This window comes from Phodopus roborovskii, unplaced genomic scaffold, assembly GCF_943737965.1.
Source record: "Phodopus roborovskii unplaced genomic scaffold, PHOROB, whole genome shotgun sequence".
Classification (NCBI taxonomy): Eukaryota; Metazoa; Chordata; class Mammalia; order Rodentia; family Cricetidae; genus Phodopus; species Phodopus roborovskii.
In genome coordinates this window covers 4,980,939-5,008,349 of record NW_026126407.1, presented here as the reverse complement: position 1 = coordinate 5,008,349, position 27,411 = coordinate 4,980,939, and the positions used below count along the sequence as shown (strand labels likewise).

General features: G+C 49.0%; 1 protein-coding gene across 19 annotated transcripts in view; it reads left to right on the top strand.

Moving 5' to 3' along the window:
• Myo18a (myosin XVIIIA) overlaps positions 1-27,411 on the top strand; it is a 99,843-nt gene that overhangs the window by 16,377 nt on the left and 56,055 nt on the right. For 3 of the 19 annotated variants that reach the window (XM_051179904.1, XM_051179903.1, XM_051179900.1), the window contains exon 1: positions 21,986-22,006. The exons of 12 other annotated variants lie outside the window; for them this stretch is intronic. In XM_051179904.1, coding sequence (XP_051035861.1) covers positions 22,001-22,006 — 6 coding nt within the window. In that variant the 5' untranslated portion in view covers positions 21,986-22,000. Of the gene's footprint in view, positions 1-21,916; positions 22,007-27,411 lie in introns of those variants that run through there. 4 more of the 19 variants (XM_051179898.1, XM_051179897.1, XM_051179901.1 and 1 more) reach the window with 2 other exon arrangements.

The following is a 27,411-nucleotide window of genomic DNA, read 5'->3' as shown; positions in this document are numbered from 1 at the left end:
AAGGGAAACATTTTAACTCGGAACCAAGGTTATAATATACTGCCATGCTTGTCCAGTTTCTCCTCTGCCAATACTGCTTCCAGCAGATGGAATTTTCTTCTTTAAGCATGAACCCCCTGAGTATTGTTGCCAGCTCCCTGCCGAACCACAGCCAGGCCTCTGGGGCCCTGAGCCTGGCATCCATGTTTACTCTTTATATCTCACATTTCCCAGCCACTTTCCCTTTCCAGCTATCTGCTGCTACCTTATCCCTAGGGGAGAGGTGCTTTAGCTTGGAGGTGCTGGTAGCATCCACCTTGCAGCTGGTATCCCTGAAGTTTGGCTTGCTTTGGTTCCCATGGGACAAGCCCAGCTGGTGCCCAGAGGACATCTTCCCCAGACTTTAGCCTAACAGATCTGACAGAGGACACCTTAGGGGACCCCATGCCTATGCAACCTCGGAAGCAATGTAACGGCACAATAAGACACATGGGGCTGAAAGAATCTGTATACCTTCTCCCTGTTGGGTGTTGGATTGTGATAAGGACTCATGCACAAGCTGAGGAGCAGGGTGAGCCCAGCATTTCCAGCTTCTTGACACAGACCCCAGGAGCTGAATGCGAAGGCTTGCCAACTCTCCTGGGGGCCCTCAGCCTATCTTCTCTTCTTCCCACTCCAACATCTGCTCATCATCTTGGCATTGGTTCCAACCCCACTTCCATGCCAAGAGCCTTCCTGCAGCCTCAAGCCTGTGGGTGGGGTATCCTGATGACAGTAGCTCCATGGGGACAGCTACTGCAACCACCCTGCCCATCAGGTCATCCGTCAACTGTGTCCACAGACTGCTTGTCCCTAGGGAAATCCGAGGGAGTTGACTAGCCATCTGCTCTCTCCCCAACACAGATGGGGGCTTGAGGCCTGGATTCTTTATAGCCTGTTTTAAGGCCCCAGGGGAGAGACAACCTTTGGGATTCCCTCTCACGAGGTGTTTGCAGAATTTGCAAGCCCTTTTCATCTGTCCTGTAGATGAATGCAATTGAAGGAGGTGAGGGGTGAACCAGGGTGGTGAGAGAGACTTGGGGTCTAAGTGACAGAAATCACTCAGCAGGCCTGTGAGAAGCACCTAGTTCTCATGCCGCTGTCACCTGTCCTTCTGTAGAAACTATCCCATTAAACAGACGTCTGTTTGAGGAGCCAGGCTTCTCTGAACCATTCACTCATTCTCCCAATACTCAGAGAAGTCTGATACGTGCCAGGCACAGTGCTGGACATGAGGGGGTTAAATGAGTAGACTATGACCTTGAAGCACAGCCCTGGATGCAGATGTGCAGCTGGACAGCACAGCTGCTTGTGCAAAGGCTGGGCATGCATGCACATAGGAGGCTGGGAAGGAGGAAGCGGCTTAATCTGACCCTAGGAAAGGTGGCAGTCAGCAGAAGCCACCTTAGTGACTCTTGATTCTATAAAAATGTATCTGTTGTCTCCTCCCAGAGGTTTAAAAGGTTAGATTGGATAACCCAGCAACTTTCCTCTAGGCATCTCTGGGAAAAGCAGAGCCGGAGGCTATCAGCTTAGCCCTGGGCGCTGTCCTCTGTGGGTCGTTACAGAAGATGAGTATGTGTGTGCAGAAGGTGAGCTGGCTCACGTGAGACTTTGGGAAGTTAGTATCAACATTACCGCCGCCAGCTGCCACGACCACCACCTCCATCACCTCCACCACCACCCCTTGTCCAGTTTAAGCCCTCCAAGGATGCAGCCTCCTCATTCATACTCCCCAGTGCTTCCTCCTGGTACAGTTTTCTAAGAGGATTCCTAGGCTTTTTAACCTAGGCCAGCAGTCTCTGGGCTATCTCAGAGCATTGTTTAGCATGTGGGGAAGTTCTGGGTGTTATCCCAGCACTGAAATAACAAAAAATGAATAAACAAATAAGTCAGCCGAAGGAAGAAAAGGCATAATGGGTGTTCCAGGTTTTTATAGTGGAGACCAGTAGGAGACTGGCTGGTCAGGGTTGCCTATGTCTGGGAGAGGGCACCAGAGCCCCTTAGGCCTTTGAAGAATTTCAAGTCTCCTGGATGGAAATGGTATGAAGTACATTAACTTTGCTATTGAGGTTCCAGGTGCCATCAGGGTGGGACCCACAGGGTTCCAAGGACAGCCTGGGAATTGTATAGTACCTGGAGTCTCCAGGCCAGCCGCTGAGCACTGGCTTTCCTTGTTTGGTTTTTTTTTTTTTTTTTTTTTTGGTTTTTCCAGACAGGGTTTCTCTGTAGCTTTGGAGACTGTCCTGGAACTAGCTCTTGTAGACCAGGCTGGTCTCGAACTCACAGAGATCCTCCTGCCTCTGTCTCCCGAGTGCTGGGATTGAAGGCGTGTGCCACCAATGCCCGTCTTGTTTGTTTGTTTTAAACAGGAAATTTTTATTTGATTTTATGCCAAAGCTTCAGGTACCTCTGGCATCAGAGTCTTACCACGGGAGAGCTCAAACTAAGTCTTTTGATAATGAAGGGCCAATGGGCCGGCGTCGAAAGTGCCAGAAGTGGTGAGTGGAAGGTCCTGGGAGTGCTTGGAGGTTCCGTCCTGGATTGCTGGGGTTCAGTGAGTGAGGCTCAGTCTATTCTGCCAGGTCTCCTTTCTCTGTCCTTAGAGGCACCAATCTACTTCCTTGTGATAAAGGGCAGTCCCAGTGTGCTCTGGCCTCCCAGCCTGTGGGTGGTGGGCACAGTGCCTAGGCCACATTGAACGGAGTGTGGGTACATGCCCTGGTCAATGGTTGTTTTTGTAGGCGCGGCTTGGCATGGGGGCAGGGTCTTAAAAGTAGCTTGCCCTGAGCCACCCAGGACACTGCCCTCTGCCCTCTGTTTCCTTCTAATCTCTTATTTACATTGAAATGGTTCTGGAAAATACCAGATAGGCAAGCACCCTGACTGGGGGTGGCTGGGGAGTGGGGTGAAGGGGGGGTGTGTGGCGGGTGGGAACACAAGTATTTTAAAAATGCTGCAAATCTCTACAGCGTTTCCCAGAAACCACAAGCATTTACTCTGCCTGCCAGCAGGGTTCCCGCCACCCCACTGCCCCAAGCAGCTAGATTCTCCTCATGGAGCCTGAGTGGAAGTCAGCTTGGCAGGGGGGAATGATGGGGATCCATGACCCAGTAGAGATAGGGGCTCCCCTGCTGCCAGGACAAGACGTCTGGCGCCTCTATTGTCAGCCCTGTGGCAGGGAAGTGCCCCAGGCTTCAGGCAAGTCTGTGGGCACCTCCTGTGTCAGATGGGCTCAGTGAAGGAGTGGCATTTTCATGTTTCCCTGCCCCCTGTTGAGCAGTTTCAGGGGGGCAGCCAATTCCAGCTCCCGGATGCTGGTTGGCAACAGCCTCGGATCTGTTAACTAGGGCTAGTGTCAGCACAACTAATTTCTAGTTGGCAGCAGTTTGGTTGGGAGACTATTTCCTTAGACCTGGGTCACCACTCTGAGTCCCTTAATCTCCTGCCATATGCCTCTCGGCATCAGGGCATGGCCTTCTGCCCTGGCTGACTCAGCCTCCACACTGCATAGACTCTGGCCCAGGGAGAGTATGGGCTTCTGTGGTGCTCAGTCCAGGGTGGATGTGGGGGCACATGTGCTCTCTAGTGGTGATGATTGGATCTAGATAAGATTCCACGGAACAGAAAAGCCTTGAGGAACAGCATGGCAAATAATGACAGACGAGGCTGTCAGCTTCACTTGACCTGAACCCTCTGATGCCCCAAGCCTAGAACCCTCTTCATTCCTTGTCTTCCTGTCAGGAAGGAAGGGGAAGCTAGAGGTGACCGTCTTGTCCTGCAGAAGGGTGTGGGTGTGTTCTCAGTGTGTCCTGAGAGTCTTCTGGAAGAATGAACAGCTGATGGCACAGGTAGTATTCAGTGTGATGTGACTGGGGCTTGAAGACTTAACAAAAGAAGGGTAGCTGAAGAAGTCTCCGGAAGGGCTAGGACAGCTGCCTTTGGCAGGTTAGGGTGTGGTTGTCCCACGCAGAAGGAGGAACACACGGTTGCCCCTTACACAGCTTCTTCCCTGGCAGTCCCTAGATCCAGGAGGCACAGGCAAGGCCTGTCTCACCTTTTTGGCCCATCCTCTCATATTCTCCTCAGAGCTTAGGGTGTCAGGGTCACTGGAGCGTCACCTCTGCATAGCACAGAGCTGTGTACCTTTATTCTTCTGTTTGTATTGTGGTAGAAGTTGAAGGAGTAAGGCCAGTGGAGGGCCATCAGGTGGGTGTTGAACCCTGAGTTCCCATTGGTTCCTAATCTGGGATTCTGGGGCATTCCTCTTGTCCAGGGTGCTCTTCCCTGCATGCCGCATGCCCATTTCCCAAAGTTTGGATGATGCTTCCTCAAGGAAGCCTTCACTGGTCCTTTCAGACCCTGTCTGGGTTCCCCTTAGCAGCAGCCACCCTCCTCCTTCATAGCACTGCTTGTCTCTCTAAGCCACATGTGGAGGTCAGCGTTAGGGGAGGGGTGGGGCCTATGTAGGCATTTGTGGATTATAGGATGGTTCTTTAGCCAGGAACTTGTTTCCCACGTTCTTGTTTGGTATTCTTTGTGTAGCTAAATTTTGGCTAATAGAACTCTCCTCTTAGCCAGGCTCTGGTGACCTGTTTACAGTATGCTGCCTTCCCTAGCCTCACTATCTCTCACAGGAGTGGAGGAGGATGAGGTTCTACAGGTATCCAGGAGCAGGATCTTGGGTAGGGAGGGAGAAGCCCCATGAACCCCTGGAGGTTCGGGGTTACAAGGGAGCCTACAGTGTCCGGTCCAAGAGCCCCTGGTGGAATGCGCCTGTCTGCAGGTCTCTGAGGGGTTGGAATGTGGCTTGGGTTCCCCGGTTTCCTCTTCCCTCCTGCTGTTTTTCCCTAGGCAGCCTCTGTGCTGGAATGTCAGAAGGCTGGGAAGGTTCATGGTAAGGTTCTTTTCCAGTCTCAGCAACAAATTCCAGCTGGAGCCTGAGGACAGCTCCCACATGGGTAGAGAGGCCACCAGAGGCAGCAGCAGGAGCTCTGGGCCAGTGGGAAAGGCTATATTCCTGGGTCTCAGAGTGGTGGCAGATGTAAACATGCCTCCCCCTCTTGGCTTCAGGAGCAGTAGGACTCAGTAGTGGAAAGGGAAGGCCAGGGAGGCCTGCAGAGAGAGGAGGCTGGTCCTTTCCCACAAGGCCTTGCCTTGTCCAGCCCTGACATGAAACAGGAAGGGAGCAGCCTCAGATTCCATCCTCAGGTGGGGCCTGCCTACCAGCACCGGGTTCTCAGGTCCACAGGGGCCACCCAGACACCCCTGGATTGGTCAGGCGTGCCTATCTTCTTAACATTGCTAGGATCTGGTTCCTTTCTTGTTGACCTTTGCAGCCCCTGTGCCCTTTGTCCCCTGATCTCATTTCTTTTCCGTCCCATTCCCATTCTGTAAGGAGCTGACTCACTTCCTCCCTCCTCCTAAGGCTTCTCACTGCCAGGCCCTGTGGCAAACAGGGTGTACTCAAGGAGAGAGCTCTCATCCTGGGCACTTCACTGAGACTGGGAGGCCATCCTTGGCTCTGGAGCAGGAAAGCACTGAATGTGAGGTGGCGGGCGGGCAGGGGATTGCTCCAGGCCTTAGGGATCCTCCCCATGCCCCCAGCTGTCAGGGAGCACCTGCTCTTGTTCCACTGTGGGCTCGTCTGGGGAGGAGACTGACAGTTCCAGCCCTGTGATGAAGGAGCCCGTGCTTCCCCTAGAACTATAGGCTCCTGTAGAAAGCTAGACCTCAGCCCTGGATGGCATGGGCCACAGGCCAAGTGGTGACAGCACTGTCAGGCAGCCTGAGAACGTCATGACCTTCTGTGATACCCAGTTGCATGCTCAGGCCCATCATATTGATGGGGCAGTATTGGACAATTCCAATAGAAGCATGGCAAATATTTGGGGCTGTCTCCTGTGAGTTCTTGCTGATGGGCTCTGTCTCCTGCCTCCCTCCTTAATGAACTGGTTCGATTGTGGGACTGAGTACAGAAGCCTCATGGGCTGGCATCTTCCACCTCATGGGCCCCTGAGCTTTCTGTGTGTCTGACACTCCAGGCACTGGGGGGACCCAGTTTGTGTTGAGTGCACCATAACCTTGTATCTTCCTGAGCAGATTCCTGGGTTACCTAAAGGACCAGGCACAGGGTAGGATCAAGTCCCTACTCATTTGGACACACATCAAGACTGAAAAGAAAAGAAGTAGGGACTGGAAAGATGGCTCATGGGCAAATTGGATAGAGGACTCAAGTTTGGATCACTGCACTCGTATAAAAAGTGAAGTATATGAAATGCCTGTAATTCTAGCACTGGGAGACACAGACAAGAGATCTCGGAGCTTGCCACCAACTGGCCAGACTAACCATCATGGAGTACCAGCTTCAGTGATAAACTCCGTCTTAGTAAAAAGCAGTGATGGGACTAGAGAGATGACCCAGCAGTTAGGAGGTGCCTCTAGCATCTCACACAGGCTCTCAACCATGTGTAACCCCAACTCCAGGAGATCCAATGCCCCCCTCTTCTGGCCTCCTTGGGCACCAGGCATGCATGTGGTGCATGTACATATATGTAGACAAAACACTAATACACATAAAATTAAAACAAAGTAAATTCTTTTTTTTTTTTTTTTTTTTTTTTTTTTTTTTTTTTTGAGACAGAGTTTCTCTGTACTGCTTTGCAGCCTGTCCTGGCACTAGCTCTATAGACCAGGCTGGACTCAAACTCACAGAGATCCACCTGCCTCTGCCTCCCAAGTGCTGGGATTAAAGGCATGTACCACCAACGCCCGGCAACAAAGTAAATCTTAAGAGAAAAAAAAAAGGTAACAAGATAGGTAAAGATGCCTGACATTAGCCTCTGGCCTACACACACACAGGCAGGTACATACATACAGAGGCACATGCAAGCATGCATATACTACACACATATACACACACAGAGATACACACAGGTACACATACATGTACACAGAGATGCACACAAACATGCATACCCCCCACAGAGTTGGGGAGAGGGATTGATATTAATAAAGGCAAGAGAGAAACTGGGCCCATGGCCTTTGAGGCAGAGTGTGTGTGTGTGTGTGTGTGTGTGTGTGTTGGGAGAGCGCGGCTGTGGTCTCCCTTTCTGGAATCCAGTGACTGAAAACGGCGCTGTTCCCCACATCCCTGAGCTATGCCTTACAGTGCCCCTGCTGTACTGTAGCCTCACAGTCTGGCCTTGGAACTTCTGGATGACAGGAGTTTCTTGTGTAGGTTGTGGGGACTGGGGAAAGTGAGGGGTACCAGCCTGACCACCTCAGATGCCCCTTCCCTTGCTGGTGGGAGGCCCCTCTGTGCTCGCTTGGGCATGGGGACTGGCTTTTGCTCTGCTGGAGTCTGTGGCTTTGCTCTTAGTGTGAGAATGCCCTATGCTCCACCCATGTAACCCTTGCAAAACCTAGACTGGGCAGTTCTTTTTCCCAGACTCCTCCGAAACATTATTTTGCTATTAGCCTCCAGTCCTTCCATGAGTCCGTACCATCTCTGTCCATATGAAACTCCACAGCAGGGGGTGGGTCTCTGGGAAGGCAAGGCCGAACATGTCCATGTATTTAGCCCATTTGTCTTCAGCTATTGGTGTTCGGGTGTCTATTCTCTGCCATTGGAAGAGGGACCTTGTTGGGTGTGGTGGACAACTGTAGTCTATTTCATCACTTGGGAGTTGGAGGCAAAGAGATCAAGAGCTCAAATTCAGCATCAGCTTTATAGCAAGTTCGAGGCCAGCCTGAGCTACATAAGCTGGAAGAGGGGCTGGATAGGAGAGGACTCAATGGTTAAGAACACTTGTTCTAGCATGCCTTTAATCCCAGCACTAGGGAGGCAGAGACAGGCAGATCTTTGTGAACTGGAGACCAGTCTGGTCTATAAGAGCTAGTTCCAGGACAGGTTCCAAAGCTACAGAGAAACCCTGTCTCAAAAAACCACAAGAGTGATGATGGTGCTCTGAGGACTGATGACTCTGGCGCATTTGCATTTATAATCACTTTGAATAGTGCCTCAAAACTGTTAACCCTCATTGCATGTGCCAAAGCCTGCACATACTGTTTCTTCTACATGCATACTTATAGTAAATTTTAATTTAGAAATTAATAGTAAAATAAAATAACCCTAACAGAACATTGTAATAAAACTTATAAGTTACCATGTGCAGTGATTGACACCTGCAGTCCAGCATTTAGGAAGTGGAGGCAGAAGGATCAGGAATTCAAGGTCACTCTGGACTACATAGTGTGTTTGATGCCAGCCTGGGCTACAAGAGACCCTGCCAAAAACACAAAAAACCAAACAAACGATAAAACAAAGACAACAAGCAAATGGAAAACCCGATTAATCATTTGTTGCTAGCAATTGCTATTAAGATGTTTTGGGCTGCAGTTGACTGTGGCTAACTGGGACTATAGCAGGTGGAACCATAACTAAGAGCTACTACGTGGGCTGGAAAGAGAGCGATGCTGTCATTAATCCACCTCCAAACCCCAGGAAGTGCTTGGTGTCCCACGTGGAGACCATCTGTGCACGGGAGTGCTGCAGTCTCCATCCCTGTTAATGACTCAGCTGTGTGTCCTTTACTCAGGTCCTCAGGCTACTGCTTTTGCCCTAAGTGTCTTTCCAGTGGAGAGAGGGAAGAGCCGCAGCTTCCTCAGGGCACCCCTGTAACCGCAGCCTGGACGGCCTGCCCTGAGCTCCAGCTTGCTCTTCATAGTTTCACACCAGATTTTTGCATTGTACTGAGCTATTCCTGCCTTCCCCAGGCAGAGTCTGTCTGGTACCAGTACCCTCAGAGGACCAGGTTTCTTCCTATTGGTTTTCCAGTTGGCAGACCTATTCTCCTCCTTGCCCTTGTCTGTCTTCATTCCTGTCTTGCTCCCAGCAGCCCATCTCCAGTTGGGCTTAGCAAACATAGACACAGAAGTAGAGGCAACTAGCCTATTTCCTGGCTCCATCCTCGTCACACTTAGGAGTTTGCCCAGACTCTCTTGTGTGGTTTTCTAACTAAAGTAGCAAGACCCTCAGACTCAGTTCCTGTGGTAGAATGTGCTGGCAGTCAGATACACTGTTGACTGTTCTTCCAAGCACCCAGGCCTAGTAGAGCTTGCTGAGCCACTCACTCTATCTAGCAGGTACCGAGTCCACTCTCCTTTTCCTCATTTGCTTCATTTGGCTGGTTAGAAGATGTCCAATTATGGCCTTCGCTGCCCCATGACAGAGGTCCTGACCTGGGACAAGGTGACTTCATTGATTTTATTTGCCCTTGAACATTAAAGGTTCCGTTAGGACCCTTCTGGGGTGCTACCAAGTCTTGCACAGTGCTGTGGTGGGGAAACCCTCAGGCCTCTACATTCCAGACGTCTTACCCATGCCTGGCCCAGAGACTGGAAACAAGGATGGATTGTGCAGGACTGTGAGGGGCTTTCTCCCAAGCCAGGACGCCTTGGGGTGGAGGCAGGCTTCCATTCAGTCTGTGGCATCTGGCTTCTGCTCATTGGCTGGATGCTAATTGTGACTGCTCCATCTTCCAGTTTCTTTTTGGGGCCCAGGGAACAAGATGTGACACATGGGACATGGTGTAAGCAGACTGTGGGCAGGGGTGGGAGAGAACAGCAGCAAGTCAGGGGCCACATCTGAAGGAGGCTTGGACAAACCTGACCTTAAACGACCTGGAGGGGATCTCCTGGAGCAGGACTGTCCGACAGAAAACATTGTGAAAACAGAAATGTTCTGTGGCCACTGGACACTTGGAATGTGGCTAGTGCAACAGAAAAACAGAACCTTATATTTTATTTGATTTTCACTTAATGAGAAAGAGTCCCAATGTTTTTAACTTAAAATTAAATGGCCACCCATGGCCAGTAGCTACTGCGTTGAACAGTGCAGCTCTGTTGGGCTCCCAGAAGCAGGGAGTGGGGGCAGGGACACAGGCCTTGCAGTCAGTCTTATCTCCTTCTGCAGAGAGCTCCCCCAATCCCCCACCCGCCAGGCTGGGCCTGGAGGCATTTCCCCTTTCTTTGCGGAAGGAAGGTTTGTTCTCCCTGGCCATTTCTCCACTTCACCAGCTCTGGAATCCCGATGCCCTGGGGACAACAGGTCCCTGGCGATGTGCCACACTGGGGCAGTGTTCCTCACCTTGCCAAGCATGGCTTCTGCCTGGCCTGGTAACAACACAGGTGCTCACACGCCCACTGGGTTTGGCGGGCTTTGCACATGGTGGGGGTGGGGGTGTGGGGACCAGGTAGGCAAAGCAGAAGCCTTCTTCCTGCTTCTGTGGGGACTGGGATCGGCTTTGTTGTTACTTCAAAGGGTTCTAGAAACAGGCCCAGTAAGGGCCTCCAGAAGTGAACACACAGATCTTCAAACAATGGCTCTGTGCCCCCTCCCCCCCCCATTCAGAGAGCCTGAGGGTGTCTGGGGGAGTTCCACAATCCAGCTCTCACACTCTGGAAGACCTCCTTTGGGCTTTATTCATCAGTGTGGCCTACCCTGGTTTTCCGTGATTGTTCTGTGGGAATAGAGAAAAGTGGTCATTTATATGAAAAGAGCACAATACTTCATTATGCTCTTTCTCAAATGTCCGCCAGGCAGGGTGGGATCTGGATATAGTGAATGCAGTGTGTTTAGGAGACCCAGAGGCCCAAGTCTCCCTGACATTGAGGCAGAGCATGGAAGGCTTGGGGAGACTGTCATCAAGACTGGCCCTGGGCTTTGGGCCTTGTGGAGGACTGGGAAAGCAGAGGCAGTTTGGAAATCCCCCCCCCCAGCTGAGGAAATCCCCAGCAGCTGAGGGTCCCTAGAGAGAAGCATTGCCCTGGGCCCACCAAGGAGGTGGGCTCCCTACACAGCCTGGGTTTGACTGCTTAGTTCTTGGCAGAGCAGGCAAAATGGTGTGTTAGCATAAGGCTCTGGGCTCTGAGCAAACCCGAGGATGTATTAAGCTGTTGTCTGGTAGAATGGAGGGTATGGGAGTTTCTGACCCCAGACTCCCGGACAGCCATCTGTGGGCTGCCCTCTCCTTGCCTACTCTCCTTGCCCTCTCTCCACTATAAAATTTAGGGCGTCCCTTGAATCTTCCAACTATAAACTCAGGTATTCATTCATTCATTCATTCATTCATTCATTCATTCATTCATTCATTCATTTTATTCCACCAGTAAATGCTTATTAAATATCTTCTATGTGTTGCAACTATTTCGGGTATTGAGAATAAGTCAGTAGCAAAAAGAAAAAAGAAAAAAGTAGGCGCCAACTCATTTTTGCACCTTCTTTGCCGACTCCCTCCTATGTAAAGGGAGAGGCCATCTTGTGGCTGTAGCCCCCCCCCCTAAAACCTCTGCTCCCCGGGACGCTTGTTGGGGGCGGGGCCCAGCAGAGGCGAAGTCCTGCAGCCTCCGCGGTGCCAGCAGATCCATGAGAAGGGGAAGGCTGCCCTCTGCCGGGCCCCTGTGGAGCTGCAGGGCGGAGCGTCTGTGTAGCTTCAAGCGCATGTGCTAAGCCTGGCTCCACCCTTGCGCGGGCGGCTGGGCGGAACAGGAAGTGCGGAGGTATTTTCTGGGCTAAGGCACTTTGCCCGCCACTGAGAACTCCCGATGTTTCGACTTTGAGCCAGTCCAACTTTCCTCTTACCTGCTCCTACCCTCTGTGATGTCATCTTTAGTCTTCTTTAAGGAGTTTGGCTTCTTCCCTTCCAGGACCCATTGATCACTGTACTGCATTAAATACGGAGGTATTCTTGCTCTGACGTTTACCCACTGAGTCATCTCAATTCCATAGACTGACTAAAAATTTCTATTTATTCATTTATGTATTTAGAGACAAGGTCTCACTGTGTATCTCTGCCTAGCCTTGAACTCACAGAGATTTACCTGCCTTTGTCTTCTGAATGCTGGGATTAAAGTTGTGATCATCATGCCCAACTTGACATACATATTTATATATGTACACATATATATGTATGCATATATATTTATAAGACTTTTGATTTACAGGAGGAACTAGGGACAAACGAGGTTGAGGAACATGTTTTTTTTTTTTTTAAGGTTTTAAAGAGAACCACAGGAAGCTGGAGAGTTAGCTCAGAGGTTAAGAGCACTGTCTGATCTTTCAGAGGACCTGGGTTCAATTCCCAACACCCATATGACAGTCTACAACTGTCTGTAACTCTGTTCCAAGAGATCTGGCACCCTTACACAGACACACATGCATATAAAATAAAAACAAATAAATCTTTTAAAAGAACCTTGGTTTTAGTATTTTCCACACTGTATCTTTTCTGATAAACTAACCATCTATGATAACAGCACTTGTGCAGCTAAGTGAGGTCCCTGTGAGTTGGAGGCCGGCTTAGAGTACTTACCACAGTGAACTCCTGTTTCCAAAAACAAACAAACAAATAACAAAACCCCCAGTCCAGAAGGTGATGGTTCAAGCCTTTAATCCAGACACTTGGGAGGCAGAGACAGGTGGACCTCTGGTTTCAAGGCCAGTTTGGTCTATAGAATGAGTTCCAGGACAGCCAGGACTACACAGAGAAACCCTGTCTCTTAAAAAGTAAAAAAACAAACAAACAAACAAACAAACAAACAAAAACAAACAAACAAAAAAACCAAGCAAAAACCCTTTCATGGCCTTGCTGTCTGTACTGTTTGTCTAATGCCTTCCCCCAAAACAGTCTCAGCTTTTGCATCTCCCCAGAGCTTGGTTGGTGGCCCTTGCTAGTGGAGCACGTTTCCCCTTCAGTTATAACTATTGGGGTGCATTTGTTCTTTCCTCTCTGCTGGTCATCTGGGGGAGGACTTAGACTCTATTAGTCACTATTTTGTGCCACTCACCCATTCTTGTGTATTGCCTCGTCTCTAAGCAGAGCCCAGTGGTGGTTGAGTGATGGGATTGCAACAACAAACACCCCACCTCTGCCTGCTCACAGGGTAGCTAGTTCAGAGATGGAAAAGAACAGGACCCTGTGTTTCCCCATAACCTTCAATGTGGGGTGGTACACTGCATTGCTAGCTGGATGGCAGTGTCCTTGGCCCCTCACAGCTTCCCACCAGACTCCCCAAGGCTCTGCTTAGCCACCTACAGGGCCATCATCATTCTCCCTGCATGGCAGGGCAGAGTATTAAAGTTTTGGCCTCATGGGGACAACCTCTTTACTCAACTCCAATAATCCAGCTCATTATTGCACCTTCTAGATGAGTTGGGTCAATCCAGTGGCTTGTTGAATACCTACTATGTGCTTAATGCTGGAGAGTAGGATGGTGTCAAGTGAGTCTTTAAAGAAATTACAAAATTAAATATGCCCTCAGCACCAACCCCCAGAAGAGTGACTCACTCAAGTTTGCATCACCCTCCTCCCCCATGGGGGGCAGCTGTACTGGATCTTGAGCACAGGGCCTCAAGCAAACTAGGCAAGCACTCTACCAATGAACAACAGCCCTTCTGTTGGGTTACTTACAGAGTGATGAACACTGGACAGTTGTATTTTCCTGATGTCACCAATCTGTCCTAGCACCAAGGTCCTATTTTATTGGGTTCTGCAACAGAATTGTTATAAACCTGGGTTCTTAGTGCCACCCATTGTTTAACTCCAGTGCTGGACAACAAAAAGGCATAGACCAGGGCAGAGTCTGGAAAGCTGTATGCATGTGCGTAACAGGTCTTTCTTTGGACTGCCAGCTCCTGGATAATGATGTGGAGACTAATTATGAAAGCTTGGCCTTAGCTTAGGCTTGTTCCCAACTAGCTCTTATAACTTTAATTAACCTGTTTATATTATCTGTTTATCATTACCTTTCCTCAGTACCATACCTCTGACTTTTTCCCTGGCTGTCTGGCAGCCTCAGTTTCTTCCCTGATTTCCTGTCTCCGAGGGACGCCTATCCTCTCCTGCCTAGCTGTTGGCCACTCGGCTCTTTATTTAACCAATCAGAAGGAACTTCAGGCAGGTGAGGAAGGACAGAGACACATCTTTACACAGTGTGATCAAATATCCCGTGGCACATGGCACGTGTGTGTTCCATGTTTGCCTTTACCAGGGTTTCCACCTGTCTTGGTAAACGCTATCCAGCTGTGGGAAAGATGGCTGGCTTTCGTTGTAGCCTGGCATATAGAATAACTAGACAGAAGCTTGCTGCAAGGTGGAGTCAACTCTAGCTAATATGTGAAGGACCAGTGTCTACCCATGGCATTTAAAGGAGGCAGAAAGTGGTCCTTATGGGAGAGCAGGCTTAAACACATGACATCAATTGACAACCATTCTGAACATTAATTTAGGCTCCACAGCCATGGCACACACAATACATTTGAATGAATTCATGTATATGTTTGTGCAAGAAATTATATTGGCCTTAAAGGGCAAAAGTAGTATTTTGGGTATTTTTTATTATATGTTGTGCACACTGTACACTGTGCTTCCATGGTGATATATTGCATAGAATGGTACAGTGGCGCCCCCATCATCCACAGGGTATGTGTTCCAAGATCCGTAGTAAATGGCCCCGAAAGCTTGGCTAATACCAGATCCTAGAAATAAATCTTTCCCTATGTGCATACCTGTAGTAAAGTTTAATTTATAAATTAAGCACAGTAAGAGGTTAACAGTAAGTAATAATATAGCAACAACAGTAACAATATGCTGTAACTAAAGGTTGCATACATGTCAGCTCTCTCTCCAAAAGTCTTCCTGTGTTCTCTCCTACAGGAAGCACTTGGCAGCTTCTCTTTGGCGTGTCTGAGTTGCAGGCCCCACTACTCCCTCTTTGGTATTTTTTAATTTAACAGTCTGGTGCCTGAACCCAGGGCTCTAAGCGTGCCAGCAAGCGCTCTCCCACGGAGCTGCCCATCTCCAAGGTCATTACGAAGTAGAGTTACTGTTATTGTTAGAATTATTGAACCCAGGTTCTCTGGAGGAGCAGTAGCCAGTGGTCGTCACTAGTGAACCACTTCTCCAGCTTGAGAAGTTTGTTTTTTTTTTAACCGTACCTTACTTTTGTATTACACGATGACTTCAGAGTCCAATCCCACATAATGTGCGACTCTCCATGTGCAATAGAGAACCACCCCACACCAAGTGTAATCAGGAACCACTGCGTGAGGTGTGTAGATCTAGATGGCGGGTGCTGTGGTTTTAAATGATAATTTAGTGAGGTTAATCATGTAGCTACCACCTACAATTTAACTTGTCAAGCATAGTCTTATATGTGCTGTCGTCTATTCTCACAACAACCACACAAGACAAGAATCATATTATACTACTGTAAGGTGGGCAATGATGACTTGAGGGAGTGAAATAATTCTGTGTTAGATGCCAAGAAAGGGGCTGAGCTGGGATCCGGCCCCAGGGCTGTGCTGCTGCTCCATCTCTTTTGGGACTGCTCTTCGGGGGTGGGCCTTTTACTTATTTGTTTGTTTATTTTATTCTTTTTGAGACAGGTTTCACTGTGTAGCACTAACTGTCCTGGAACTCAACTATATAGACCAGGCTAGCCTTGAACTTAGAGGTCTGCCTGTCTCTGCCTCCTGAGTGCTGGGATTATAGGCCTACACTGCCAATACCCAGCTGGCCTTTTATTTTTTTTTACATTTTCTTGCACCCCAGAAATGTATCTTAAAGAAGACAGAGCTATGGATAGGTGGGTCTCCGGGAATGGGGAGGGCTGGGCAAGGTGGAAGGGCGGTGGCCCTGTGGGCAGGCAATGTAGGGAGATTTACATGAGATATCATGAGAGAATGAAAGGGAATCAGGCCCCCAGGGGACAGGGAGAGATGACTAAAAAAGTAAAGGCCGAGGGCAAGTGGAATGGGCAGGTAGGTTCCAGATGATGTCCGTGCTTGGAGGCAGGCAGAGTTGCCTGGGCCTAGCCTGACTGGCTGTACAGTGCTGCATGGCCACAAGCATGTCCTTGGTCTCCCGGAAGATGTGGAATGTGTGGGCAGCACCTGCACAGTAGGGTTGGTGGTGGTTGCCGGTGAAGCCCACTGGGCTCTGGGGTCTCTGGTGTTTGTCTCTGTTTGCCTGAGAGCCTGCCCTTTTCTCTAGGGGAAGTGATACTGCTTTGGGATAACTTCCCTGTGTAATGAGACAGCTCAGAGAGCTGACCAAAATTAGTAACTGTCACAGAAAAAGATAGAGGTGGGAGCAAGCAAGTCAGGCCAGACTGCAGGTAAAGTGACATCTTGGCCACCCAGAAGTCATCTTCCGGGGCACTGCTGAAGCTGGCCAGCAGCTGTAATAGACGTGCTAAGGCTTTGTTTGAAAGCCCAGACCTTTTGCTTACCGGAGGATCTCTAGTTGTTCTGCCCTGGGCACTCCTCTCCTAGGCCTGGCAGTTTGCTTCTCTAACTTTTGAAGAAGTATTCATCGGAAGGAAGCGAGGCTACTGGATGCAGGCATACTGTCAAGTGAGAGACAGCTGACAGCTTGACATAGTTCCAAACAAAAGATTCAGAAAGCAAACATGCGGCTGAAGGGTGTCTGGTCCTCCTTGTGTACGTATACCTAGGATACTGCTTGGCCATGGTCCCTGATGGGGCTGATGCCCTCTGAGAGCACCTGTGGAGTTGGTGGGGCAGAAACCAAGCTGTTGTAGTCAAGTAGAAAGGCCCAGAGCCATCACAGTGGGGACAGTGTACCTCCAGGACAAGAGGGTGTGGAAATGGATTGAATGTGTGAAGGAAGAGGGCGCCAGATCCCCTGGAATTAGAGTTACAGACAGTTGTGAGCTGCCATGTGGATTTTGAGAATTGAATCTGGATCCTCCGGAAGAGCAGCCAGTTCTCTTAACCGCTGAGTCATCTCTATAGCTCCCCCAATACTACCCCCTTTTAGCTTCCTGCTAATCTCAGTGTGACAATAGTTGAAGTTTACTGAAAAGCTAATATACTAGACAAGATTTTCCCCCAGTGCCGGACATTCAACTCAGGGCCTTGCGGTGCCAGGCAAGCATTCTTCCACTTAGCCAAATCCCCGGCCACAGACACCAATTTCATTTCAGAAACCTCATAGCCATTTACTGGTGTTCTCTCTCTCTCTAGGCCAGAGGTCAGTGTTGGGTGTCATGATTGCTCTCTAGGTTTACCAATTCAGTTAGACTTATTGGCCTGTAAGCCCTGGGGATCCTCCCATCTCTACCCTCACAACTCTGGGATTATAGGCATGTATTATTGTGCTTGATTTTGTTTTGTTTTGTTTTCAAGACAAGGTTTCTCTGTGTAATAGCCATGACTGTTGTGGAACTTGATTTGTAGACAAATTCTTATTTTAATGTGATGGGGATTTTGCTACATGTCACAGAGGCCAGAAGAGGGATTCCCCGGAACTAGAGTTGCAGATGGTTGTGAGCCACCATGTGGGGTGCTGGGAATTGAACCCAGCTCCTATAAAAGAGGGATCTTAACTCCATAGCTATCTTTGCAGCTCCTGTTCTTGAGTCTTTCCATAGATGCTGGGGATCCAACTCAGGTCATCATGCTAATACAAAAAAACCCTTTACTGACTAAATCATTTCTCCATCTTCACTTAAAAGTTTGTTTTAGATTTATTTACTATGTATATATGTATTTATTTATTTTAGGCTGGGTCTCACTATGTAACTCCTGGAACTTACTATGTAGACTACTAGGCTGCCCTTGAATTCACAGAGATCCATCTTCCTCTGCCTCCAGAGTGCTGACAAAAAAGGCATGCACCCACACACCTAGAATTTTTAATGCTTCTTTTATGTGTATGGCTGTTTTGAGTACATGCATGTATGTCTATCATAATACATGCTCGATGCTCTTGGAGGTTGAAAGACAGTGTGGAATCCTCTGCAACTGGAATTACATACACATGGTTATGAGCCATTACGTGGGAACCAAACCTGGGGTGTTGTAATTTAAGAAAAGCAGTGCTCTAGAGAAAGATGCCATGTGACAGAGTTCAAGCAGATGGTTTGTTTTGTTTTGTCTTTTTCTAGACAGGGTTTCTCTGTAGCTTTGGAGCCTTTTCCTGGAGCTCACTCTGTAAACCAGGCCAGCCTCAAACTCACAGAGCTCCACCTGCCTCTACCTCCCGAGTGCTGGGATTAAAGGCATGGACCATCACTGCCCAGCTGCAGAGGGTTTTTTTTTTTTTTTAATTAGGGAAAGCGATCATGGAAAGAGGAAAGGGAAGTGGGGAGAAAAACCTCTGGAGACAGGAGCAGCAGGAGAAAGGGCAGAGGGGCATAGAGAAAGAGAGAGAGATGGGGTGAACAGATAGAAAGAGGGAGAGAAAGAAAGAGAGAGAGGAAGAAGGATGGGAGGTGGGCAGGGCCCTTTTAAAAGGGAACATAGTGAATGTGCACAGGTGGTGCTCTTAGTGGCTGCAGCTGAGGGTGTATCCTGTCAGAACCCCAAGGACTGGCCAGTACAGATGCTGAATACTAACATGGGGTCCTTTGCAAGAGTGCTCTTAACCTGTGAGCCAACTCTTCAGCTCTCCCCACTACTTTTTTTTTGTGTGTGTGTACATATGGAGGCAGAGGTGGACACTGGGTATCTTCTTCAATCTTTTTGTTTTGTTTTCGTTTTTTGAGGCAGAGTGTCTCTATTATGTAGCCCTGGCTGCCCTGGAACTCACTATGTAGACCAAGCTGATCTTGAACTTGCAGAGATTTACCTGCCTTTTTCCCGTGTGCTGGGATTAAAGGCATGCCCCACTACACCCGGCTTTCTTCAAACATTTTTTTTAAATATTTATTTATTTATTATTTACACAGTGCTCTGTTTGCCTGCATGTCAGAATAGGGCGCCAGGTCTCATTATAGAGGGTTGTGAGCCCCCATGTGGCTGCTGGGAACTGAACTCAGGACCTCTGGAAGAGCAGTAGGTGCTGTTAACCTCTGAGCCATCTCTCTGGCCCACTTTAATCAGTTTTTAATAGAAAATTATGTATTTAATCTTTGTGTATCTGTATGTGTGTTATGATCCCTGCACATAAGCATGGGCAGAGGCTCTGGAATTACAGGCATACAACCCAGGCATATGTGAGCACACATATGCATACACATATGTGTTTGTGCATGCATGTGATGTGTGTGCTCATTCACTCATGCGTGTGCATGGACGTATGGGTTTGTGTGAATATATGCCACATGTGTGAGAGTGCCTGTGGAGGCCAAAAGAGGGTGTTGGCTCCCCTGGAGCTGGAGTTACAGGCAGCTGTGATCACATGGGTGCTAGGAACCAAACTCAGGTCTGGTCTTCTGGAAGAGCAGGATGTAGGTTCTAGGGTTTGAACTCATGGCCTTATGCGTACACAGCAAGTGTTTTTACTCACTGAGACAGTGCAGCTATTATTTACATTTGTTTACAGGTGCCCTCCCCTAAGTGCTGGGATGGAACCCAGGAACTCAAACATGCCAAATAAATAAATATTCTGTCACTAGTCCTAGCCCCAGAGCTGGACTTTTAGAACTTTGTGTGCACTAAATCTTTTACCCTAGGCTAACTCTATGCCACAGGTACTGTTATTTCCTCCATTTTTCAGGTGAAGAAAATTGAATTATAGAGTGTTTGCTGTGTACAGTTACTGTGTGAAAGAACCAAGATGTGCTAGGAAGTCTGGCTCTGAAGCCAGTTTTATCTTTAATCATGGTGTACTGTGAATAATTCCTTTCAAGCAGCAGTTCTCAGACTTCAGTATGCATCAGAATTACTAGAGGCTTGGCTGAAGCCACAAATGCCTGGCCCCATCTAGCGCTCTGGATTCAGGAGGCTGGGGTGAGGCTTTAGCATCTTTAACCAGTTTCCAGTTGGTGTGGATGCTGCTGGTTTGGGGACTACATTTTGAGAATGAACTCTTTTCTATCCTGTACTTGCCTCTTATTAACTGGGAAATAGTATGGGCATAATTTTCATTGTAGAGATGAGGGGCATTAAAGTCACCTGCCCATGGCTACACAACCCACCCACCAACCCAGGCCATCCACCCATCCACTCACCCATCCATCCATCCATTCATCCAGCAATTGGACACATGAGTGCTGGACTTTATGCTTGCCTCAATTGGCCTTGGCTTAAGCCAGAATCACCAGGAGCCTCGCTTGGGGGCACACACCTGTAATGCAAGCTTTGAGAGTCTAAGACAGGAGGGTCTCACATTCAAAGCCAGCCTGGGATGCTTAGCCAAATTCTCTCAAAAACAAAACAACACACTAAGTGCGGTGGCTCATGATGTAATCCCAGATCTCGGGAGACTGAGGCAGGAGGATTAACTGAGGGTTTGAAGTGATCTGGGCTGTAATAATGAGTTCCAAGTCAGCCTGGACCATAAAGTGAGGCCTTCTCACAAAAAAGCCAAAATCAGGGCTGGAAAGAGGGCGCAATGGTTAAGAGCCTTTCTTTTTCTTGCACATGACCTGGGTTTGGTTCCTAGCACCCATGTGATGGTTTGCAGCCATCTGATTTCCACTTCTTACCTCCTTGGGCACGAGGCAGGCATGTGTTGCACAAACACAAATGCAGACAAAACATCCATACACATTAAAAACAAACAATCACCTGGGATGTTTAAAAATCCCAGTACCCAGGACTCCTTCCCAGACCAATTAAATCAGAAACTGAGAGGGAGACTGGGAGCTCTAGGTATCATAACCTAAGGTCTTTCAGGGGCTTCAGTGAACATCACCGTGGGGAGGCAGAGTCTTTGACACTGCACTGCCTCGGAAGGACCAGGGACCCTCCCTGGGAAGATGTGCCATGTCCCTGGAAAGCAGAGGCTCAAGCTTGTTCCTGATAGTCTGTGTATGTCTGTCCACAGGACTGTGGCGTGTAAGACTGGGTGACTTGTGTAGAAAGGAGAGTTGGGTTTGGTCCTTTTGGCCAGTGCTTACCAGTCTGTTCTTGGAGGATGTCATAGATGCAGGACCACTGGTGCTTAGAACTGTCTGTGGGTGATAAGCTTGCATTTTCCCAGTTCCTCCCTCCCTGGAGAGGAAGAAGGAAGAAGGAAGCAATGACTATTTCCGTCTTTCTATAGACACTTGGCAGGTCCTATGTTTTTGCTTATTGTCATCTTTCTTCTAGAACCCATCTCAGCCTCCAGGGTATCTATAGTTCTGATGGGTATTTAGTAGTGTAACCTAGAGCCAGGCTAGGAAATCTCACAAGAAACACAAGGTCTTCATTGACAACCTTTGTTCATTGGCCAGACACCCCCAGTTTCCTCTGTTTGCAGCTCTAAGACCCCTCCCTCCCCTCCCACCCCACTTTCCTCTGCCTATGCAACAGCTGGCTGGTGTGTGGTAGAGGGAAATGTAGGCAGAGGGAGAGCAATTGATTCTCTGCGTGTCTATTATGAGTCAGTAGCAGGAGGCCTCAGCCTGATCTTGTGGGATTATGCCCTTGCTGGGCCTTACAGGACTGCTACGTGACTGCTGCCTGGGCCTAGTGTGCATCGGCCCCGTGTGTCATGTAATTAGATGGCATAGTTAGGCATATGACTGAAGTGTTCTCAAGTACACTGTGCTGTGATTGAGTTCATACATGCTTGATATGTGTGTATGTGTGAGCGTGCACGTGCCAGTCTCAGTCTTGGCCTGGAGGGCTGGGGGCTGCAGGTCTCAAATTCCTCTGCTATTTTTAGGGGCCATATCAGCTCAGCTGTCCAGGAGCCTGAGTGTGTGTCAGAAGGAAAAGTGCCACCCTTCCTGTCTCCTGTCCCTCACCCCACGACACTGTCTGCCCCGACCCCATGCCCTTATTTGAATAGCCTACTTTCCCCTCCATTCAGACTCCATTCTCTCTGGCTGTGGGCATACCTGGTACCCGTAGTCTTCCAGCCTCTGCTGTCTCCACAGCTCTGGCAGGGTTGGGCAGCTGCAGCGGGAGGGGCCTGGGAGTGGGAGGGGACCGGGGCGGGGCTGCAGCCTGTGCTATTTTGAGCTGCTAACGGGAGCAGCAGAGAGAGGAGACTCCTTGCTCTGGGCTGCTCCAGGCCAGGCCATGCGGGTGAGTGTCCTTCTGACCCCCCAACCCCGGAAATGCCCCGGGCTCCCCATAATGTTTTCTCATTGAGGAAAAGAAGGTGTCTTGTTATTTCCCCAGATGTGGCAGAAGTAGGTGGAGAGGAAGGGGTGGCGCTGCCTTGGGGTTCCTCTCTCAGTTACTTGGTTAAAAGGGTACTACTCAGCTCCAGCTGCCTCAAAACCTCTAAGAGGCAAGGCACATATTGGGCCTGACTCATGATTTGGGGAGTGGTGATGGGGAATCATCTGCTGACCCTCAGTTTCCTGGGACTGCCTCTGCCACCCCGCAGGCTGAGGCACGCCTTTCCCACAGTAATGATTGCTATGGAGGCTTTTATGTCTTCCAAAGCCCAGGAACCCAAGCATCTCTTTGGAGATTATGGTCTTGCCTTGAGCTGGTATTGTGGACCCCTGTCTCCTCTTACTCTGGATTAGACAGGAGAAAAGGGCTTGACAGGGGATGGTCCTTGAAGTTGGCTGGAATCTTACTGTTTTCAGAATGGCTTCTTCCATTCCCATGCCCAGGATACTTAGAAGGGACATAGGTAGCATCTCAGGGATGTCCTATCTGTGAGTCTTTTTTAAATTTTAATTTAGAGAAAACTTTTTATCTTTATCGTGTGTGTGTGTGTGTGTGTGTGTGTGTGTGTGTGTGTGTGTGTGTGTGTCTAGGTCAGAGGGCAACTTGTGTGACTTAATTCTATGCTTCCACCCTGTGATTTCTAGGAACCACACTCAGGTCCTCAGGCTCAGCAACAAGCATCCCTTCCTACTGAGCCATCCTCCCAGTACATGTCTCTCTAAAGCAGAGACTATTCCAGAGAAGTAAGCTCCTTAAAAAAGCAAGTGAGAAAGACATAGCTACCTCCCAGGCCATCCTGTCCTCCCCTCTACTCCCCCAGCCACTAAGGGTAAGGTTTTCAATTGAGTCAGCAGTTGGCAGAGTGTGGGCTGGCCTGGTCTGGAGGTGTATCAGAAGCCTGAGGTATGCCCATAGCATTTGTGTCTCTCTGTGCCCAAAGAATTGCCCTGTCCCAGCTGCCAAACTGGCACCATTGTGGAGGTGTGTGGGGGCAGAGCAGGGTGTTACCAGGGAGGGCGCTTAACTGTGAGCGGGCAGCTTCCTGCTCCGGCCTACTCCCCACCCTATCCTGCATGCACAGGGCACCAGTACCTTGTCTGTCACATTTCGGGGCCATGAGAAATGATGCTAGCAGATGGCAAAGTGCCCTGCAGAGGAGCCTTGATTGTCCTGAGGGAGGGGAGGCCGTCAGCGGCCTGTCTGTTGGAGGAAGGCCTAGCCCTTCTGCAACTGCATTGGCAGTCAGGAAGCCACCCAGTGCACCTGCTTCCTCCAGGCTGGTGGGCAAGTGGCCCAGGGTGCTCTGCTGCTTTCTGTTTCGCCCTGCAGTGGGGGAGGACTCTGGCTAGAGGCTGGCCCTGAGCGCTAGCTCTTCTTTCCCTTTTCCTCTGGCTGGCAGTGAGTGTGGCCTTCAGTCCCTTCCTGCAGAACTCCCGGATCTCCTTTAAAGAGGTCCCTTGAAGCGTGTACAGGTCATGAGTGGAGAGCCAGGTCTCCAATGGAAATCACTGCCTTCTACCCAAGCTGCCGCTACTGTATAGGTGTGTATAGGTGAAGAAGGGCGTATGGGGGATGGCTGACCACTCTCCCTTAAAGTAAGCCCTAAAGGCTTGGTAAAGGACAGATCTGAATGCGAGTTGTAGATCTGCCACTTGGTGTCAGGAGGCCATGCTGGCGTCTACTTCAGAGGGATGTTGTGAGCATCAAATGGGACAGTGCTTGTTAGGGGCCGAGCACAGTACCCAGCGCTAAGAAGATGCTCAGTAGAGATGTGCTGTTTGGGACTGGATGTGTTGCTCAGTGGCAGACTGCTTGTCAAGCACATGTGAGGCCTGGGGTTGATTCCCCAGCACTTCAAAAAAGAAGTTACTGCTGTTGTTATTTCTTTCCCTTCATTCCTTTCTACACCCCTTTTTCTTAGATTGAGGGGTGCTAGCTTGAGATTGTCCAGGAGAACATCTCCTGCGAGCTGCCTCTTGTCCTTCAGATTGGGAATGAAGATAGGAGAGATAGTTTTGGGTTTCCTTGTCCTCAGAATGAGAAGGGCAAGCATTGCCAGCATTAGCATGGGGTGGAGTGGGACAGACTGGGAACTTACCTTAGCTACTGATGACGTTTTAGTTCCTTCCAGATAGTCTCTCTCTCTTGGAGTTACTTGCTGCTCTTGGGCATGGATATCTGGCTTAGACACATATGCTTTAACTCGGCATTCCTGGCCTGAGGGGCTGCCCAGTGGATAGGATTATTCTCAGGGTCTTTGAACTCTCCCCCCCCCTCTCTGTCCTTCCTTCTTCTTTCTTTCTTTTTTCTTTCAATATTAAATTTTATGTGTATTGGTGTTCTGCCTGAATGTATGTCTATGTGAGTGTGTCAGATCCCCTGGAACTGGAGTTACAGACAGTTGTGATCTGTGATGTAGGTACTGGGAATTGAACCCTGGTCCTGTGGAAGAGCAGCCAGTGCTCTTAACTGCTGAGCCATCTCTCCAGCCCAAGCTCCCCTTTTCTTAACAGAGTGGATTGTGGTAGCTAAGGGAGGGTGGTGGGTGCTGGCACTGGGGACAGAAAAACCCAGCCTCATCTTCCTGAGTGACAGACAGGCGCCTTTGGGGCTGAGGGGAGACAGTCTCTCAGCAGATTTCTCCTCTTTGAAAACAAATGCTTCTAGCTATTATCTCCTTCTCTTTTTCTGTTTTTATTGACTATTTAGCCATCTTTACAATAAAAACAAGCAGTAAGTAACAAATGCACAGCAAAATAAATAGTAAGTGTGTCTATTGTGTCTAATTCACACCATTTACAAAATTATTATGATCACCATTTGCATGCTATTTATGTTCTAGTTCTTTTTGATTGATGTCATTTTGTGTGGAATTTTCCATATGGTTTCATTGTCCACATCTTTGTCAGTTTAAATGGCAGCATAGCCATGTGTTGGGTGGAAGCCATTGTTTACCTAACCATCTTTGATTCTAGTCCCTTGGGTTGTTTGCAGTTTGTTGTTATGTAGAGTGCATCTATGAGAAAATGCTTGCATGAGCTTGTGGGTTTTCTTTTCTCTTTGTTTCTTGAAGTCAGCTCATTGGACATACATTTCTGCAGATGGGCTGACTAGACCAGAGGATCATGCATTTTCTGCAAGTCCGTGCCTTCCTCATCTGGGTCCCATGGCATGGAGTTTGCTATCTATTCATTGTTGCTAAGTTTGGAGAGTACACCTCTCTTGTTGGTTTCACATCTCTGAGAATCAGGAGGGGCAAGCCTGATTCTCTGTAGTGTATGTGTGGGAAAGAGACCAGATGGGAATGAGCTTTGGGCCAAGAACCCTGCCCCCCCCCTCCGTTTCCAGTACAGTCATGTGACAAACACTTGTAAGTGTCTAATGATGTGATAGGTAAGAGAGAGTCCAGTCAAGGAGATCCCTCCTGGCTGTGAATGCCAGCTCTGCCACTTACTAGCTGGGATCTCTCAACAGCTCTCCCCTTTTCCTTCTCTGTAACACGGGCCGCAATTAGGAGAGTGCCTGAGCCCGGGCCTGACTCAGGAGAACGCCCAGGAGTGTTGGTTTCCCTTCCTTTCTTCCAAGGGAAGCGGTCAGAAGTGACACACAGAGAGAGGTGGTCAGGGCCTCAGGAGGTGGTGGGGGACATACTGGAGTCTCCCCTGTACAAGTTCAGAAACTCAGTTTGCATGACCCTCGTGGTTGAAGGAGAGATCTGACTCTGCCAGTCGTCCTCTGATCACACCTGTACGATGGTGCATGTGCACATCCTCTCACATACACACATATATCAGTGAAGGTAATAAAATTAGATGAAATAAGGTGGAGACATGATTGAGAAAGATGTTCTGATGCTAACCTCTGGCCTCCATGCTTTTCTGCAAGGGTGAGGACACCCACACATAAATAAATGAATGGAGGAATGAATCAGTGGATGAAAGAAAGAATGAGTGGATGGAAAAATAAGGACTTTTTTTTTTTTTGAGACAGTGTATCTCTGTATTGCTTTGGAGCCTGTCCTGGAACTCACTCTGTAGATCAGGCTGGCCTCGAACTCACAGAGATCCACCAGCCTCTGCCTCCCAAGTGCTGGAACTAAAGGCTTGTGCCACCAACGCCCAGCTAAGGACATTTATGTTAAACACCTTCTATAGGCATTCCACATTCAGTAATTAATGTTAGAAATGACTGGAATTGCTAGAGCAGGAATGTGTCAGGAGCAAGAGTCCTTCACTCTAGGAACCCTTGGGCCACAGCAAGTCCCTAGTTCTAGAAGAAACTTGTTTTTACACCTAGGGTGACTGTTATGGAGGTATTGCCACCGGCTCTGTTCCATGTTGGGTAAAGATAGCCTGCTCCTGGGCCCAAGCAGTTGTAAGGAAGAGAAGACAGATTCAGGCAGTTCTTTTCTAAGGCACAGAGGCAACTTCCTCTGGGGAGGTCCCCACATGCTGTCTGAGTGATGCTCCCTGGAGTAGCCAGAGCAGACGAATGAACCATATGTCTAGCGGCCAGTGTCCTTCTGGGTCAGATGGGACCTCCCTAGACACTATGAAAACTTGGACAAAGAGCAAATGAGTTAATTAAATAAATATAAAGCCGGTAGCATATTAACTGGATAGGAAAGCAGAGGTCAACAGAGCCAACTAAAAATAGTGTGTGTGTGTGGGGGGGGGAGCTAGGCAATGGTAGCACACACCTTTAATCCCAGTACTCGGGTGGCAGAGACAGGTAGATCTCTCTGGGTTCCAGGCTAGCCTGGCCTACATGGTGATTTCCAGGATAGCCAGGGCTACACTGAGAAACCCTGTCTTGAAAAACAAACAAAACAAAGAAAGAAAAAAAATTGAGGGCTAGGGTGTGTGTAGGTCATAGGCGGACCCTTGCCTAGTACACGTGAGACCCTAGGTTCCAGCCCTAGCATTTCAAAACAAAACTAATTTCTAACCATTTACTTACCACAGTCAGTTATAGGAACAAAGCAGATCTCCAGCTCCATAGAATGGAAGTGGTTCTTTGGTGAAGCCTGTCCTCAGCAAGGACAGACTTGTGTTGAGGGTCAGAAGGACCAGCATATGGGAAAGCGTTGCCATCCTCCAGACCTCTCGTTCCTGGATGGCGACTTGGGCTGCGGGTAGAAGGGAGAGGTTTCTGCCTCCTGGAGAATCAAGGGCTTGGGTGGCTGTCCACTGGCTGACTCCTACAACACTGGGTCTAGAAGTAACTTTATCCTTTATCTAGACCAGTCTGGCTTCTGCTTCTCCAGACAGGCCCAGAGGGGTGAAGTAGCTCATCTGAGGACACAC